The 18344-nt window shown below is 45.3% G+C and overlaps 2 protein-coding genes across 5 annotated transcripts in view; one reads left to right on the top strand and one right to left on the bottom strand.

Moving 5' to 3' along the window:
• Positions 1-15088, bottom strand: part of SFXN1 (sideroflexin 1) — a 39231-nt gene extending 24143 nt beyond the window's left edge. The window contains exon 1 of the mRNA XM_088063571.1: positions 15069-15088. The gene's annotated coding sequence lies outside the window, so the exon portion shown is untranslated. The remainder of the gene's footprint in view (positions 1-15068) is intronic.
• DRD1 (dopamine receptor D1) lies at positions 7925-18059 on the top strand. Of its 4 annotated transcripts, none has more exons than XM_088063568.1 (3): positions 7925-8039; positions 8904-9710; positions 10431-13443. In XM_088063568.1, exon 3 carries the CDS (start codon positions 10439-10441, stop codon positions 11795-11797), a length of 1359 nt encoding a protein of 452 aa, XP_087919694.1. In that variant the 5' UTR covers positions 7925-8039; positions 8904-9710; positions 10431-10438; the 3' UTR covers positions 11798-13443. The 4 variants fall into 4 exon arrangements, with proteins under 4 accessions (XP_087919694.1, XP_005523722.1, XP_087919693.1 ...); XM_005523665.3 differs by lacking the exon at positions 7925-8039 and adding an exon at positions 17989-18059 and having other exon boundaries at positions 8605-9710; positions 10431-11800; XM_088063567.1 differs by lacking the exon at positions 7925-8039 and having other exon boundaries at positions 8605-9710.
• The last annotated feature ends 285 nt before the right edge of the window (positions 18060-18344 follow it).

Genomic DNA, 18344 nt, shown 5'->3' with positions numbered 1-18344 from the left:
TTAATAATTTGCTCTGTGATCAGTGCAGATGGTTTTGAACAGCTACATAATTTCTCTTTCACTGGGCAAGTAATTTCTCCCATTGCTGAGTAACAAATCTGATATTTTGCCATGAATTCTGAGAAGGCTCAAGATGGCTCTGAGCAGTACCCACGAGTTACTCATGAGCTACAAACTGAAAGGAAAATGGGTGGATATGTGTAGTCACAAAGAATATCTGACCTCTGACTCTATGGCTTTCTTCATCTGCACTAATTTTCACACTAAAATGTTTTTAGCTCTATTAAAAATGTATGCCTGGATTAATCAAATAAACCCCACCCCAGCTACTTTTGAAGCATTCCTTTCAGTTGTTTTATTTCCCAAGGGATATATTAATAAACCCTGCAAACTCCCATATGCATTTGTTGAATTAGGGATGAATTTAACCATCTGCATGTTTCCACCTGGACGAATTCCCACACTATTACAGGGCAAATTCTTCCCTACACTGACCAGAAAAGGAGGATTTCTGTTCCTCCACAATTACTGCCTCCTCTAAGAAATAAGCTTTACTGTATTTGCTTTCCTGTATTCTTAAGCGATCATTGGTTTTATGTTTATCTCCATTTCAAATTAGCCCTGGGAACCAACTGAGTAAATGAAGTGCTGCACATGCTTTTATGAACAGAAGTGCCCAGTAAGTGGCACTGCAGGACCAGGAATTTCAAACCCTGGGTTGAAAACGGTGCAATCAGCGTGAAGGCAAACGTGGGAGATGTCAAGACTTTCCTGCTCCATGAGAAATGTAATTGCAGAGCAGTGGGGAATGATGTGATGATGTTCCCAAAGGCACATGAAAGGATCTGGGGTGTTTTCAGTGGCTGGCTCTGGAATACGAAGACGGGAACTGGCCTTGGCACCAAGCTGGCTGTTATCAGGGATTTGCCAGAAGAAACCAGCAACATTTCTGGGAATTATTCATTAACACTCGATGGGAGGCGCCTGTGAAGGCTCTGTGCTGGGTTTTGCTATCAGGAGCAGAATGCTGGGCAAGGTGACCCACGTATATCCAGCATTTCCTGTGGTTTCCTGACGTAATATACATTAATTTTATGTAGAAGATTCAAATGTCAGACTAGGACAGCAGTACAGTCCTGAGGGAGTTCAAGGATTGTTTCTTGTAAATGAGCCAGCGATTTCTGAGGGTCTGTGTCAGTACATCAAAAACCACCACCCTGTTTTCCCAGTCTCGGCTGATTAGGAATAAACTATCATCTTGGGAAATTTGATCAAACAGGCAAGTAACACAACATTTTTTGGCAATATAAATGGTAATGAAACTCTTATATAAGCTGATAGAGTGTTACTTACAAAATCACTTAAATGCTTTGGCTCCATCTGCAATATTTGAACTCAGTTCTAGGTTACTCATGCTCTTCTGTGCCAAGCTAAATTAATGCATACTCAATTTTCCTCTTTCTCTAGATGCACAGTTATATTGGATAAGAATGGAAGGGAATGAAGATGAAAAGCCAATCTGCATTTAGAAGGGACATAAAGCTGTGTTTAAAGGGATAAACCAGCCTTTCAAGGAGATTAGGAAGCCATTTCCTCTATGATGTGGATATTTTATAAATGTCTCATGTGGGATCATTGTTGCCATGAAAGATTCATGCCAGCTGCTGTTGACAGCAAGACCCTTGACCAGCAGAATGATCTGGGATGTCAAAATGCACCTGTAAGGGCAAGGGGAGGTGTAGGAACACCCCACAGGACACAGGCTCTCACAACTCCTTCAAACAGACCTGACAATTTTTTTCATCAGCATCTAGGGACCAGATATTGATTAATCCTTTTACTTTCACCTCCTGAGCCTTTCCTGTGGCTTTATAAAATAGTTAAAAATATGAGAATGAGGTGTGTCAGTACAACAATGACAAAATCTGTCATATATGACAATACAGGACACCAGAGGACAACTAGGAATAGCATCTGGCATGTCAAAACACACAGCAGCACAACCAGTGTGGAACAACCCTTGACACCATGCCACGAGCTGGTGGATACATCTGAAAGCTGACAGAAGTGCCTAGAGAGCAGTGAGAGATTCATAGCAGCAGGAAATTCCTGGAAAGGTATGAAAAATGTCTAAAAAAACATGGGAAAGTCTTAGAAAACTACAGAGAACTCATGGGAAAATGTTGGGAAATGCTTAGAAAGGAAAATTGAATTCTTAGAAAGCTCTGGGAGAACTGCAGGAAAGCAAAACGTGAGTTTCAAAAAAATTACCAACAAATTCCCAGGAAGCTGGAGGGAATTTCGTATGCAGCAAGGAGGAATTGCCATAAAGCAGTGGAGAAATCCTAGAAGGAAATGCACTGCTCTTAGAAAGCTGTGGGAAATTTCTGAAGAGCAGAAGGGAAATATCAGAAAGCAGAAGGGAATTCCTATAAATAGTACACAATTACTAGAAAGCACCAGGGAACTTCCTACTGACATGGAACTTGTACCTGGAACACATCCCTACTTTTAGCCTCTCCTAACTGGAGAGGACTGGTTTAATGGACTGGGAAGAGACTTTGGATGCCTCTGTTGGTGGAGCTGAGCCCTGATGAGCTTTGTGGGAAGGGAGCAGGAAGAACTGGCCCCTGACCTTGGGACAGATGTTGACAAGTGGATAATGAATCTCAGGGAGCATTTCCAGCCTGGGAAAGTACACCCTGTTAGAGACTGTCTCAGCAGTCAGGGAAAAGCCAAGTACATCAAAGCAGGATGCAAAGAGGGAGAAGTTAGGCGTGTTAGGGGGAAGAGACTGTTCTGCCTCATGTGGTGGGCCAGGCACAGAGGCTGGGACAGGATAACAGATCCAGGTGAACAAGGGTGAGAGTGGGTTTGGGATAACACCATGGTTTGGGGCAGTTGGATCAGAGGGTTTTTCAAAAGTGTGAATGAAAGTTACTCCAGGAGGAGTGAAGCAGCCCAAGGGTTAGACCTTGGTACAGATTCTTGTTTGGAATATCATTCCAGTGTTTTGCTGAACTTGGTGGGATGTTTCTGACTGCTGTCAAGCCCAGACTGTGTGATTCAACTTTGACAAGCAACCTTGGAGGAGAGTTTAATCCCAGAACCTGAAGGTGGAACTGCAACATCGCAACAACAGCAGGGTTGTGTGGGGAGCTGCGGATGGGAAAATGCTGCCTGAGACAGCAGAGCTGCAGGACTGGCACATTTGGAGTGGTCTGGTCATTGCTGGACTGACCCTGTCTGCCGTAGCATCTCTGAGACCTGCTGTGCTCAGTGGGCACCGTGGGGCTGCTCCCCTTGCACAGAGCCCTGGCTGGGCTCCTGTGGCTCCCTGTGGTGCAGCTCTGAAACGCTGCCAGTCTTCATTAGGAGCGAAAAGTGATGTTTCTGATTTTTTGGTAAGTATTGGTTTAGTTGTCTTTAATTCAAGCCTGCCAATGGCAGGGCTGTGGAGCCTGACCACACTGGATGTGTAATAATGTGGATTTAATAACCAAGTGTAGGGCAAACTATTGTCTGCTTGCTGTGGGTACCAAGCACTTTATCATCACAGGTCCTGCACCAGAAAACCAGCAAATCTGCTGTTAAACAGCTCTTCTGTTAAACATTTCTTCTCCATCCACCAGTCAGGGGCTGGGCTGGAATATGGGTAAGGATCTATTTGATGCTGGCACACAGCTCAGGAGTAAATCTGTAAGAGCAGTTTAGGAGGGAGAGTGCCACCTACCAAGCCATCTGCTGAGAAAATTGTATTATCTGCAGTCTCATCCACTGCTGCTAGAAATCACTGTCACACTCATCGCTGAAGAGTTTTGCTGCTAATATATCTATTTGTATTCTTTTTCTCCATCCCCTCAGAATTAATTATTCCTCAGATTAATTTCATTCTAATGAATCACTCGGTATCGCTGGCTTAATTTCATCTCTGAGATGCTAATTAACATGTCAAAGCCATCTTTAACATGAAAAGTGCTGTCATTTTCTCCATGACTTTTCTTTTGATTCACATATTCAGGTTTTTTTTTCCTGAGGGCCTAAAATGTCTGTCCAGCATGGAGTGAAAGAATTAAAGCTGAGCTGTACAATAGTAAAAAATATGCATATGCAAATAAAGCCTAAATTGGGAAGCAAAGGCCCACTCTGTATTTTTGTGCTGACTTACTACTTCATGAGCCATTTCATATAGTAGGCCCTTAGCAATTAGTTAAGGTTTTTATATACATGGATTAGGATATAAAATTCGGGAGTACATCCAGCCTTTACACTCAGTAAAATGATCAGGAATTTTTATATTATATTATGAATATATTATATATTTGAGGTATTCTGTATTTGTTGGTGTAGATTAGCTTTTAAAGAAAGAATCTTGTTAGTTTGCTGTAGATTTCCTGGCACTGTTCTGCCGTGCCGCAGGGATGAGGCAGTCAGAGGATGCATTTTCCTTTCCTTAGAGCTCTCCTCTTAGCTATAATTTATTCTCTTCATCCTCTGCAGTTTGGCTCTCTACCCACTCTGGAGGGAAGTGTTGGCAGGACAGTAATCCCTCTCCTGCCCCGTATCTCTGGCAGATGGAAATCCCAGAAAGAAAAGGGGGGAAATTTTAGGTTTCCCTGCTTGAGCAATTTCAAGGGTGATTCAAGATCCAGTAAATGGCCTTTGGATTGGCAGAGCAGGTCAAGCTGCAAGAAGAAGGTCACTCCAAGTATTCCTTGTGGGAAAATTTTCTTCCTCTGATCCTGTGGGAGTGAGTGGGTGGAACTGGAGAAACCCCATAAAAAGTCACTGCTTGAGCTCTGCAGATTAAATAACACAGTTATTGGCAGCAGCACACTTAGTTTAAATTACCCACAGCTCCTGGGGCTGGGGACTGTGCAGGTGACAGCTTCTGCTTGGATCCCTGGCAGCAGGTTTGGTACTTCTCTTTCTTTCCTGTCTTCCTCATCGCTCCAAAAAGAGCCATTTTGTTGTAAAATCTGGGGAGGGGGAGGGTTCCAGCTGAAACCTGCTCCGGGGAGATGCAGGGAGGGATCACTGGGGAGGGAGGGAAAGGGGAGCAGAGCCTGAACAGGCTCTGAGGTGGAGAGGGCGGTGAGGGGAAGATGGAACAAGCACAGGATAGTTTTCCAGCACTCCTAAAGCCTGTGTGTGACACGAGGCTGCCTTTTGAGAGGCTGCTGCCTAATCTCCTGCAGAGCAGAAATCCTTTCTGCAGGCTCCACGTGCTGTGGCCCAGGGGTGGAGTTGGGCTCTCCTGGCTGGGAGTGAGGCTGTGCTGATGCATCAATGCCTGAGAGGGGAGATGCCAGGGGAGCAGCAGTGCCTGTCCTGCCTCCTGAGCACCTTGCAGTCAGTGCATGAGCTCCACATCCCCAGAAGCAGTAGCACAAACCCTCCTGCACTACCCTCTGTGTCCAGCCTGAATGAGCCCCCTCAAATGAGTCATTTAAATTCAGACTTTGACACGTGGTATTTCTCTCTGGGCTTTTTTGATTTTCCTTTTCCCTGCCAGTGTTCAAATTTCCTCACATACTTCACCAGTGACCTGATACCTAGGGATGCTCCGTGGCTGCCATTGGAAAAAGAGTTCACAAGTCAACATGCACAAGGGCACTGATGTGCTTTTTTGAGATCAGCCCTGCTGGATCTGCCACGCACTGAGGGCCAGCTGCAGTGACTATAATCTACAGTCAAAAAAACAGTGCCCACACTGAATATTTAGGCCTCTGGTTGTCTGCCTTTGGGGACTAGAAATCATTTCTCTCACTGATCCTTTCTCCCTGCTGATGTATCTTTATCATTCAAGAGTGAGCTTGAGATCCTTAGAGATGTTAGCACTGTTTTGGTTTTTTTTTCTGCTGCAACTCTTTGCTCTGTGATTTTGTAGTCACTACTGTGGTTTTCCTCATGGAATGCACAACGTGATAATGTCAATTTAAACAATGTGCTTCACTGATCTTTAAAGACTTCAGAGCTGTTTGATTTTCAGGAACCCTTGGCTTTTCCAAGAAGATTACACTGAAGCTAAATTTTTCTTGGCTTATTAGTATAACCACTTATTTAAAAATCTGACAGCTCTTTTAGACATTATTTCTGATAATATGCCTCAGCTGATTTCATGTTTAGTAAATCCCATGCTTGCAGACACAAAAAGTCCTCCTGAGGGTGATGTGAATACAATTTGTATCCACATACTACAATATATTTTGTAAATTCAGCTAACCTTTCTCCAGCTCTAGTGTGTGCACTACTTAGGTTAAAGAATGCTCATCTCTGAATGCAAGATCTGGACTTTTCTCAGCTTGGTCTTGGTCTTCCAGAAGCTAATTTCTGCTTGAATTAAGATGATTTGGATCAAAGTGCTACTCAGTATTTATATTTTTTAAGTCTTCCTATGGAACAAATAGGGCAAGACACAAAAGCTTTCCTTTGCTGGCCATTGCTTTGATTCCAGCAGCAGTCAGTAGTGACTGAAAAACATTAAATAAAGTTAAGCAGCTGTTTTATGTGAGTACCCAGGGAGAATTTAACAAGCTCTGTGCTTGTTTCTGAGTCTCCAGGAAACACCTGCACCGTCATCCTGTTGCTGACAGTTTCAGGCAATCCCAGAGCTGGACTAGAGCTGATTCTGCTCGCACTGGCTGGGTACAGCTTGGCTGGAGAGCAGCAAAAGGAAAAATGACCCAACAGTCGTGTAAGTTGCTCCCAGAATTGTGGCAATCTCCTGCCTGGTTCCAGCATTAAATTTACCCAAATAATAATAGGGGTTTAGTGGATTTCGCTTTTGTTCCTCACCTGGGTACGACTGTTAAATCATGAAAGTTTTAAAAGCTCATAAATTAGCAGAAGTGACAAATGAGTACAGCAGGGTGCCCTGGATGAACTGCTGGTGTTTGAAACTGCTGAAGGGGCTTTGCTGTCAGAGCTGAGCCAGACCTCACGTTCATCCTTGGACTGGTCACACAAACTTAGAGAAGAGAGAGGAGAGAGGCTCTGGCTTCTGAAACTGATGCTTGATTTGCCAAAAAAATAAGGGCTGTGAGAGTCTTATGAGCTGATGTGAGTGGTGATCCAAAAGGGCTTTTTTAATGTCAGATTCAAGTGAAACCCTCACCCATTTCAGCAGCATTAGGTTCTTCCAGTGCTGAATCCAGCCTCTCCCCCAGGAAAGGCCACTCCCTGGTAAAAATGAACTGAAGCGTTCACTGGACGAGCTGATAAGCAGATGCTTGAGAGCAGACTTCTCTCTCCTCTGCGATGTGTACCTCAGTATTTCTCTCCAGTATGCCTCAAAAATTTTGCATTTTGGGCGATTGCAAGTTGCAATTTCTCCTGGAATAATCCAGGATGGCTGTGGTCGAAAGTCATATTAGGAGAGGCTCTGGAAGTTATTGTAAATAAAATCAAGCGTGCTCAGTGGCTTCTTCTGCAGGCAGTGTTCTTCTCAGCCCAGGGTTTCTATGGAAAAACAGGAAAGTGCTACCTTTGTAGCAAATACTTATCAACCTCACTTGTGTGGAGCTTTAAGAACAGCAGACAATGGAAAAAAGATCTTGAAAATAGAAAAAGAAAACTCACAGTGAGCTTCATTAGAGATCTCGATTACCAAACAGCACAGGATTCATTTTCTTGTCTATTTTCACCCTCCTCTGGGGATGAATGATGATTAAAGGACAGGATAATAAGCAGGGGGAGGGCGGGATGAGAACTTGGTGAGAAGCAGTTAAAATTGACAAAAAAAGAAAGAGAAGGGGAAAGGAAAACAAGTGTTTCAGTTAACTAGTCGAGGTTAGCTTAGCACTGCCTCTTGATTTAAGTGACGTGAGAAATTAGAGATGGCTCAAAAGCAACTTCACAAGTGCTGGACCCCACAGAATTTATGTTGACAACTTATTAAGAGTATTTGTTCTTCTAGGAGGTTTTTAAACCTCCTTGTGATGTCTTTTATATCTATTTTCTGATTTTTGGGGGTGTTAGATTCCTATGCAAAGCTTGCAAATCAGCATGTTCATCTTTCCCTGCCTGTTGCAGCTAAGGTAAGCAAGAAAGGGTCCTTTTGTAGAAAGGATGATTTGAGGAACAACCGCTCCGGATTTGGTGCTCAGCACCGAACGGGGCCGGGGGGAGTTTGCCAAGAGGTTTTGGAGGGGGCCGCGAGTCTGCTCGGACGGGCTTTCCCTGCCCTCGGGGATGCTCGCTCGTGGCTCCGCAGTGTTTGTCCCTCTCCGTGCCCTCTCCTGAGCCCGCACCGTTCGTTCGGGACGCGGGACCTGTCCGTGCCTTTTCCCCGCTCCGCGCCCGCAGGATGACGATGCCGGCCGCGGTGTGAGCCGCGGGGCCGGGCTGGCAGCGGAGTGGGATGCGTGAGGCTCCCCGTCCGTGCCCAGCCCCGGCGGGGCCGCGGCCGCCCAGGAGAGGGAGCCCGGCGGGCGCGGCTGCGCCGGGAGCCGGGGGCTGCGCCAGGCGGGGGCGGCGCGCACCGAGCGCTGCCCCGGCCGAGCCCCCAGCCCCGGCCCCTGCCCCACGCTGCTGAGAGCGCTCCGGGGCTGTCGCCGCTCCCCCGGTGGCGCTGCCTCTCCCCTCGGCCCCTCCCGAGCATCGCCCATCGCGGAGGCGCGGGGCCGGTACTCACTGTCCGCACCGAGCGCGGCTCGCAGCGCCCCGCGCGTCCCGCAGCTCGGGCAAAGTAATCCCGTCTGCGCTAAACTCCACCAGAGCCGCTCCCGGAGCCCCGCTCTGCCTCTCGCCCCGGCTTTCCGGGACGATATTCCCCAGGAAGGCAGGAAAAGCTGCCCAGAAGAAGCGGCGCCCGACCGAAGATGATAGAGGAGGCGAAGGGGGGTGGCTTTTTGCCCGCTGCGTGCCTCCATGCCTGTCATTCCCTTGTCTTAATCCTTTAGAAAGGAGTCGCCAGGCAGACAGAGCGTTCCTGGAGGGGCGATGCTGCCGAGCCCTGCCCCGGGCAGAAGGAAGCCGGGAGATGAGCGGCCCGGGGCGGGCATCGGGAGAGTGTGAGGAGCTGCCTCCGCCTGCGCCTTTCCGAGAGGGAAAAAGCATGGTAAGAGCTGGACTCGATCCCTGGAGCGCAGCCCCGCTGAGCAGGAGGTGGGATTATTCCGGAGTAGTTATGGAGAGCTATAACCTGGCAGCGGAGTGTTAAAGCGACTTGTTCTTGCTGGAAGAGGAACCCACTGCGGGCATCGCCGGCGTGGTGGCCGAGGGAAGGTCACTCGGGTCCTTCTCTTCCTCTCGCCTCTTTCTTCATCCGTCAAACGACCGAAGAAAAACTGGTAAATCGGCTCTTGCCAGTGTTGGGAATACCGTGCCTTTTGCCTGGGATGATTTGCCCTGATGTGCCGCCTCAACTGGATGTACAAAGTGCGACTGGGACTGATTCGGCCAACAAAGTTTGCAGAGTGATCAACAGGGGCCGTGGGATGGAGGGAGCTGGGCACACACCAGCAGGGTCCGTCACGCACGGTCCGACGGCACAGACCTGCTGCTCCCTTGAAAACTAACTCCTGCTGGTCCAACTCCTACTTCTCCCCCGCCGATTTACACTTTCAGGGAAAAAACCCCACATGCACGATGCAATGCAGTGTTCCTGTGTTGGTTTTGTAGATAAGATTTGCTATGCAATTCCAAAACTAAAGCAGGAGGAGAGACGGCCCTGCGTCCCAGAGCAAACAGGGAATCAGAGCTGAAAGGTAGGAGCCAGCATTTCTTGCTTAAGTCAAACTGAATAACCTGAGCTTCTTCTTGCTGAAAGCCTTTAAAACACACCTACTGTATGTTTATGTATTTTGTCCTAGAAATGTAAAACAGTTTGAAGAAAGTGAAGATTTGCTTTCTGATACTGCCAAGAAACAAGAGGACCGGTGCATTTTGTAATAGGAATGCACGGAGGAGGAAGGATGGAGTGTTTCATCAGTGAGACATTTAGGGAACTAGAGAAAAGGCATCTTTTCTAAAATGCTTCAGTAAATATGAAGGGCTGCTGCAGTGGACCCTGGAAACACTCGATCAATAGTCTATTTAAGTGTGAATAGATGCAAGCATGGAAAAGTGAGTGCTTTGCTGTGTGTGGGGTGTGTTTGCAGAGGACGGCAGCAGAACATTTACAGGTGAGCTGTCTGAGTTGGGCTACTCCATGCCAGGGTGGTGCAGGGTGTTTCTGAAGGGAGTGCTGAAACCCCTGTCTGTAGGGTGGACTGTGTTTGTGCATTTTCAGTTCCTGCTCACAGAGCTTTCAGGATGTTGTTCAGGATGGTTCAAAGAGGGTGAGGTCGGTCCAGGGGCGAAGGGACTGTAGGAAAAGACCTTTGGTCGGTTTGGTGATGAGTAATTAATGGACGTCTGATGTCTCTGATCTCTGCAAGGAGAGGAGTTGATGTCGTCATGAAAATCATGATATGATTTTCCCTCAGGAGAAACCATGACTTGGAACGACACCACTATGGACGGGGAAGGGCTGCTGGTGGAAAGGGATTCCTCTTCCTTTCGGATCCTCACGGGCTGCTTCCTCTCGCTCCTGATCCTCTCCACACTGCTGGGAAACACGCTGGTCTGTGCAGCTGTCATTAGGTTTCGCCACCTCAGGTCCAAGGTGACCAACTTCTTTGTCATCTCCTTGGCTGTGTCAGATCTCTTAGTGGCAGTTTTGGTCATGCCTTGGAAAGCTGTGGCTGAGATCGCTGGTTTCTGGCCTTTTGGTTCATTTTGCAACATCTGGGTGGCCTTTGATATTATGTGCTCAACAGCCTCCATCTTAAACCTCTGTGTCATTAGTGTGGACAGATACTGGGCCATCTCCAGCCCGTTTAGGTACGAGAGGAAAATGACCCCCAAGGCAGCCTTCATCATGATCAGCGTGGCGTGGACTTTGTCCGTGTTGATCTCCTTCATCCCAGTGCAGCTGAACTGGCACAAGGCTGCAACCACGAGCTTTTTGGACTTCAATGCCAGTTTAGAAGGTGTAACCATGGACAACTGTGATTCTAGCCTAAACAGGATGTATGCCATCTCCTCTTCTCTAATTAGCTTCTACATCCCTGTGGCCATCATGATAGTAACCTACACCAGGATATACCGGATTGCTCAGAAGCAAATCCGGCGCATCTCGGCTCTGGAGAGAGCAGCAGTGCATGCCAAGAACTGCCAGAACCCGGGTGGCAACAGGAGCAGCATGGACTGCCAGCAGCCAGAGAGCAACTTCAAAATGTCCTTCAAGAGGGAAACAAAGGTGTTGAAGACTCTCTCTGTGATCATGGGGGTGTTTGTGTGCTGCTGGTTGCCATTTTTTGTGTTGAACTGCATGATTCCCTTCTGCGAGCCCACCCAGCCGTCCAAGGGAGCAGAGGCTTTCTGCATTAACTCCACCACCTTTGATGTTTTTGTATGGTTTGGATGGGCGAATTCTTCCCTCAACCCCATCATTTATGCCTTCAACGCTGATTTCCGCAAGGCATTCTCCACCCTGCTGGGCTGCTACAGGCTCTGCCCCATGTCTGGCAATGCCATCGAGACTGTCAGCATTAACAACAATGGGGCAGTGGTTTTTTCCAGCCAACACGAGCCTAAAGGGTCCAGCCCCAAAGAGTCTAATCTGGTTTATCTGATTCCACACTCAATTATCTGCCCGGAAGAAGAACCTCTTAAAAAGGAAGACGAGAGTGAACTGTCAAAGACCTTGGAGAAAATGTCTCCAGCACTGTCGGGTATCTTGGATTATGAAGCTGATGTTTCTTTGGAAAAGATCAATCCCATTACACAGAATGGGCAGCATAAAACCTGAACAGTAAGGTTTACTCAGCAAGACCTAATGGTGTATATTGTAATAATCTTTTTGGGAAAAAAAAAGAAAAAAGATATACAAGATTTTTTTGGTAAGAACCTAAGCTCTAAGGGAGAAAAATGCACATTTACACCAAGCCCAGAATTAATTTTCCTGGCATTCAGAGCAAATTTAACATTTCAAACAATAAACAGAAAAAGATACTGGAAATTGGTTATAAAAAAGGATTAACTGTACTGTTCACACTGAGGAAAATCTACAAATTTAGATACAGTGCAGTTACAAAGAAAATGTTGCTTCTTCTCTGTACAGAGAAACCAATTTCTAGCTAAAAGTGAGGCAAAAGATAAATGTTGAGTATTTAAAGATTAATGTTTACTAGAAGTTAAAAGATTGCTGTGTCTTGTGATAGTGGATGTTAACAGGTCCTAATTAAAGACTGAGGGATTGTAAAGGTAGGTAGATGCCTTCTTAAAATTATTTCTGACAAATAATTGAGCCTTATAATGAGAATGGTTATTTTTAAAGCTTTGGGAGGTAATATGTTGATACTGGTTTTATTTATTTATTGTTTTAAATTGATATTTTTCATATGTTATAAGAGATCTAGCTTTATTTATGTTATTTAAGATGTTTAAATAATGGGATATTTTTGAAGTGTCATAACTGCATTTTGACCAGTCAACCAGTCAGCACTTTATTACAAGCTCTGATAGTCTGGAGGGGTGGTGAGGGGAATGGAGGAATGTTAAAAAGCTCAGCAAGAAATGAAGGAATCAACAGAACTGATGCTGTGTGGAGTTCATTTGCTTGTGGGCTTTTTTTTTATTTTTAAGTGGGATTTCTTTCAAAAGATAGGACCAGAGTTGACTGAGTTGCGAATTCTCTTCCCTTATAGAAATAAAAGAAATTGCTGCTATTTATTTTTAAAAAGTTTCATGTTACAGAGACTTTGCTAGAATGTCAAGTTTGTGGATCTGTAAATACCTTAAATATGACTACAACCTTAAGAAGAGTCCGATTTGGGAAGGAAAGCTTCTTAGATAACAATTCTTAGTATATAGTGTTTTGTATTTATGTAAGATAAACAGCTTTCTCAGACTTTTCTTATTTCAAGTCTTGGATATCTTTTCTGAACAAACACACTGGGTTATAATGGTAGGAAGGTCCTTGTTATCCTGCAGGACCACCTGGACCCTGCTGTCTGTCTGCTCCTCTGTCAGAGTCAGAATTAAAACCTGAGGTCCCTGGTGCTTTACTCTGGGAGCTGGGAGGACATTGCAGTTTAGTGATTGCCATGTCAATACTCCAATCAATAAGGAATAGTGGCCTCATTACCATTTTGGATCAAAACATTTCTAAATACGGGTGGAACTGCAGCCTCCATCTCGAAATCCTCCTGTGAACTCCAAAAAAGTTGCCAATGTTTAATTAAAAAATCCTGCTACTTTTCCACTGTCCTTCCCTGCTGCTTCCCCTCTGCCATGCCAAAAGCAATCAGTGAGCATTAGCAACAGGAACGTTGGGTGTTAATATTCAGCAGCATTCAAAGAAATCAATTTCTTTTCTGAATGGGAAAAAATACCCTTTGGAGCAACTTTTTTCAGAACATATATAAAAAAAAATGTGTTGTCAGGAAAAGAGAACTGAGAGAAAAAAAAAATTAAAGTCTAACAAACTATATACATCCTGCATCAGGTCTGTGTATTTATGTATTGTGAATGTTTTCATAATTTTATTGCCTGTATGCTGCTTTCATACATATAATAAAATTATTTTGTGAACAGAAGGTCAAATAAAGCAATCTACATTGCATTTATTAAATACATGCTGTTTTTTGGCAATTGTATTGATCGTGATAAAGGGAAGGACAGCTCCTTTATTTTCCCATTTGCTGTTATTTGGGATCACACCCATGAGGCAGATGGGAATTTCTGTTAGAAGCAGAGGAAAGCCTCCTTACTAGAGACCACTGAGGCCTTGCTCTAAACTAGGATTTGGAAGCAGTAGAAGCAGTCTGGAAACAGCCACTCTCTGCTTTAAATGTGTAAAGCTCGACCTACTGGTGACTTTTATTTAAAAGATTATTTTTGCCTTGGTGTAACAGCATAGTGAATTTGGTTTATAACATGTTTTTACTGTTGTTCTTCATTTTCTTTTTTCTTTTTTCCCTCCCAAGCTGTGGAGTACTTCTCAAAGTCTGATACAGCCCCAGTGCTGGTGTCTGTTTTTTTGGAGCAAAGTGAACCATCTCAGCAGTGAGGTGATGTTGGGTGTAGCTGAGGGTCCCTCTGCTCTTGGCAGCCCTTTGCCTCTGCCAGCAGATTCATTTTGAAACAAAGAAACAAATCTACATGGTCACTTCTGCCTCGAGCAAAGCCAGCATGACCAGTCCAGCACCTGGGACTGGAGCTGGTGCAGGAGCTGTGGGAATGTCCAGGTCCCCCTCCCTGGCTGCTCCTGGGGGATCAGTGAAGCAGCAGGTCTGAGGCAAACAAAGCATCGTGGCTGCCTCCAACCTGTCTGGGCTCCTTTGGGAAAATTTCCTAATGCCTGATTTTTTGGGGGTACCTTTGAGGAATTATTTCATTTCTTAAAAAGTACACAGGCCAAAGAGGAAGTTCTGTGGTTTCTTACTTGTTCTCAAAACTCCCAGCTCAAAACTCTCAAACTCCCAGTTTGATATAAAAGCAAAATGCAAAATATGATTTAAGGAGATTGTGTAAAGCAAGGTGCTGTTTTTGCATGAATTCATAGGGGATGATTTGTATTCTGTAATAAATGTTTGCTCTGCTTGACCAGGAGCTGTCACAGAACCTCCCTCCTTGCACAAGGATCTGAGTTTCAGGGGGCTCTGTGAAGTTTGGTGAAGTGCTGCTGCTGTTGCTGCTGGGAGTGTCCCCTAGGTGTGAGAGGCTGGGGAGACACTGGGATGACTTTATTTTATTGTTTTATCTCTCATTTGATTTAACTAATTTTTGCTTCTGGCTCCTTTTCCTTCCATTCATTTTAAAATAATATGAATTGGCCTTGATCCTCATTTACTAACACACCCCATTTACCCTTTGCTTTCCAGCCTTCCCAGCAAGTCCCTCTACCTGTCCTCTCTGCCTTTCCTCCCATTACTACGAGAGCCTTTCTGTTGCCTTTTTTGGCTTTATTTTCCCCAATTACCCTTTGCTTGGAAGAAAGTCCAAATTAAAATCCTTCCCCCCCCAGCACAGCCAAGAGTCCCCTTCCCACATCCTGTTCCCAGAAATGCCTCCCTTACCTGTTACAGAGCCTGGACACCAGTGGCAGGGGTGGCTAGCAGGGACAACAGCAGGCACCTGCTAACTGCTTCTCGATTTATGCGCTGGATTAATTGCTCAGAAGCTGCTTTTATTACCTGCTCTGCATCTGCTCTGTGCCTGCTCCCTGGCTGCTCAAAACCAGCGGTCTGCTGGAACTAGTGGTCACACCAATGTCAGGGTGCACCCCAAGGGCTGGAGGAGTGCCAGGCTCTCACTGGGTTCTGTGGAGCTGATAGCAGGGAGCTGACTGATGAGGTTTGCCTCGAGTAACTTGTGAGTAGCCTGTTCCACCCTGGCAGGCAGCTGCTGCTCTGGGATTCATTTCTGAGAGCGTCTCCCCTGAGACAACTTTGGCCACTTCAGTGGAACACCTCTCCAGGAAAGCCTTTTCTTCCTGTGTGCTGAAATGAGTGACTGGGCAGAGGCAGAGCCACAGAGGAGCAGCGAAGTGCCAGGACAAGGATGTCACTGCTCCCACCAGGATGGTCCCCACCTCTACTTCGGGGAAATCAGGCACTTTTCTCCCTTCCCTGCTCACACTTTTCTCCCTGCCCTGCTCACGCTTTTCTCCCTGCCTTGCTCCCCTCCAGCAGCGTTTTCCTCTGCAGAGTGAACCTTGCTGTGTCCCTCTCCCATGACAGGACATGAATGCAAGTTTACCCAGATAAACCAAGGAAACTTTTTTTAAGTTCTTGCTTCCTCGTGACTGAAGGTATTTTCCTGTTTGTGGATGGAAGAGGTTAATGATTCACTTGATGGCCTTGATGAAGGAGCTGTTGGCAATGAATGAGCTGCAATCAACAGATAAAATCTGAATACATTTCTCCCCTTCCCTCGTCAAGCATTTTGTGCTGATTTGAGTTTCTAACTTAACAAAGTGTGCAAAAGATGGAGGATGAATGAGGAAATGCTTTTCCTGAGGTACAGGTTTAATGACACAGTTATTGGGAACCAATCCTGGATTTTTTTCAGATCGAGAGCTTTCAGAAGCAACCAAGTCTGATTGAAATCTCAAAAACCTGCTATGGTTTAAAGATAAGATAAACCAAGATAAACCAAGATAAACTAAGATAAACCTGTATCTTGCAAGGCAGATTATTCCAGCAATTATTTTGGTTTCTAGTGTAATGATAATATGGAGTGTGTTCCTAGAGATGAGCACGTGGCCTATGTGGCCACACAAAGAATGTGACTTAGACAAGGAACACTGTGGTATTTATTTCACAGCTTTTAAAAGGTGGAAACACAAATCCAAGGTGTTTTTGCACTGGGCTGTGAACCAAGTGTCAGGCTCCAATCTTAGTTCAGGTGATGATCTCATCTTTGAGAGAGAATCTGGTGCTCCTGCCACACCCCAGATCTCAGAGTTGGGGTTGCATTGTGGCACCAGCCTTTCCCAAGGGATCTACTGTGCCCTGTGCTGGCCCTGCCCAGCCACCACTGCCAGCATCTTTCTACAGATGTAATTTTGGGGATAAATGTGAAAATGGAGTGTATTATGGTTATATAACAGTTGTTTTTGTGTTGGTCATGCTGGCCCTGCTGTGCTGGTGGCCATTGCTTTTCTATTAGTTATTCCCTTTGATTGTGCATTTCCCTTTTGGTGGTGCCAGGCTGTTCTTCTCTTTTTCAAGAGGGATGTTCCTGGTGGATTTTTGGTGCAGGAGGTTCCCTCAGTGCTTGGGTGAAGGATGGCAGGAGGTGCAAATCCTGGTACCCATCTCCCAGAGTGGCAGCCACACACTTGAACCCACCAAAATAACGTGATTTGTGTCAGTGGCCTGGCTTTAGTTCCTGTCCCTCTGGCTGGGGCTGGCTTCACCCAGGATGGAAATGGGAGCAAAGGAATACCCTGGGTCTGGTACATTATCACCCTCTGGAGCTGCTGAAATGGATGCTTTGGGGTTGAAGAGGCACAAAAAAAAGCAAGGGGCTGCAGGGGAGCGGGGCTGAGGAGGTGGCACTGGGCAAACCCTGTGCTCACGTGCCCTGCCACAATCCTGGGCATCCAGAGAGGGATGAGGGAGGAGCCCAGGTCCAGGCCAGACCCAAGGACCAAACCAGCTCCCAGTCCCTGCATCACCACAAGAACAGCTCGGCAGGGAATGTGGTTTTCACTCAGGGCTGTGTGTGACACAGCCTCCAAACCAGTTGCATTTTTGCTGTTTGAATAGTTCCCAACCAACAGGAATAAAAGAGTTTGTAGGGTATTTCAAATAATGACAACAAAATCCCAACCCAAACCAGACAGTCAGAAAAAGTGTTGTTTGTATATATAATTTCTTACATTTTCAATATTATTTTATTTTTGATGCAGTTAACTATGGAGTTTGCAGTGTGAGATTTTTAAAACTCAGATCTCTGCTTTGAACATAGTGACAAGGAAGTTAAACACTAAAATAAAAGGAAACAAGTTAATATGACTTGCATTAAACAATTGGATTGGTAAAAACCTTTTCCTGCTCCCATCCCTTGATTTTCAGATAATAGTTCCTATTCATTTTACATTTTCCTAAGAGAAGAGAATGTTTTTGAGATCTTGAAAGAAGAGAATGAGGGAAATATTTGCTTTCCAGATTGTCCTTCCACTGTTGCAAGCAAAGGAATCAAACATTTCCCTACCCTTTGCCATCATTGCAAAGTTTCTCTTAATTTCAGAGGAAATTCTGGACTCAGACACCGGGCATTTCCCCTTGTTTTCGTTTTATTTCTCTGTTAATAAAAGGAGTTCTCAATGGTGCCAAGTTCTTAATGATTTGGATGCCACTCTGTGTCAGCATCAATAATCTGTTTTCATGTGCATGTTCATACACAACATCCATCATCCTCAATTAAAGGATTCATGGAGTGTGTGGAAGGGACAAATGGCAAATTTAAATGAGAATTTCTTTGTTACAGAAGCAGGAGATGAACCAGGCCTGCATCACCTGCATTAAAAGGACAAACCTGTCAGGACTGACAGATCTTCCATGCCAGCACTTTGTGCCAGTGAGATGAAACGTCAAAAGAAATTGTGAAAACAAACTTTGAAATTGCATTGTAAAAGTGTTTTAAATAATAATAAAAAAAAGATTTAATGATACTGTTATGTACTTTTTCATTTTATTGTTTACTAAGCTTTTGTGGCAATTTCTGCAATGATTTCAGAATTGTAAATGGGACCATCCAGTTCCCTTCTCTTTGCTCTTCTGTGCTGGTATCAGACTTTGATATGGATTTGTGTTCTCAGCTGAACAGACTCTGCTCCAGCAGCT

This window comes from Pseudopodoces humilis, chromosome 17, assembly GCF_049639895.1.
Source record: "Pseudopodoces humilis isolate 2021_Gansu_Grassland_sample_001 chromosome 17, ASM4963989v1, whole genome shotgun sequence".
Taxonomy (NCBI): Eukaryota; Metazoa; Chordata; class Aves; order Passeriformes; family Paridae; genus Pseudopodoces; species Pseudopodoces humilis.
The sequence above is the reverse complement of the archived record's forward strand: the minus strand, read 5'-3'. Positions and strand labels throughout refer to the sequence as shown.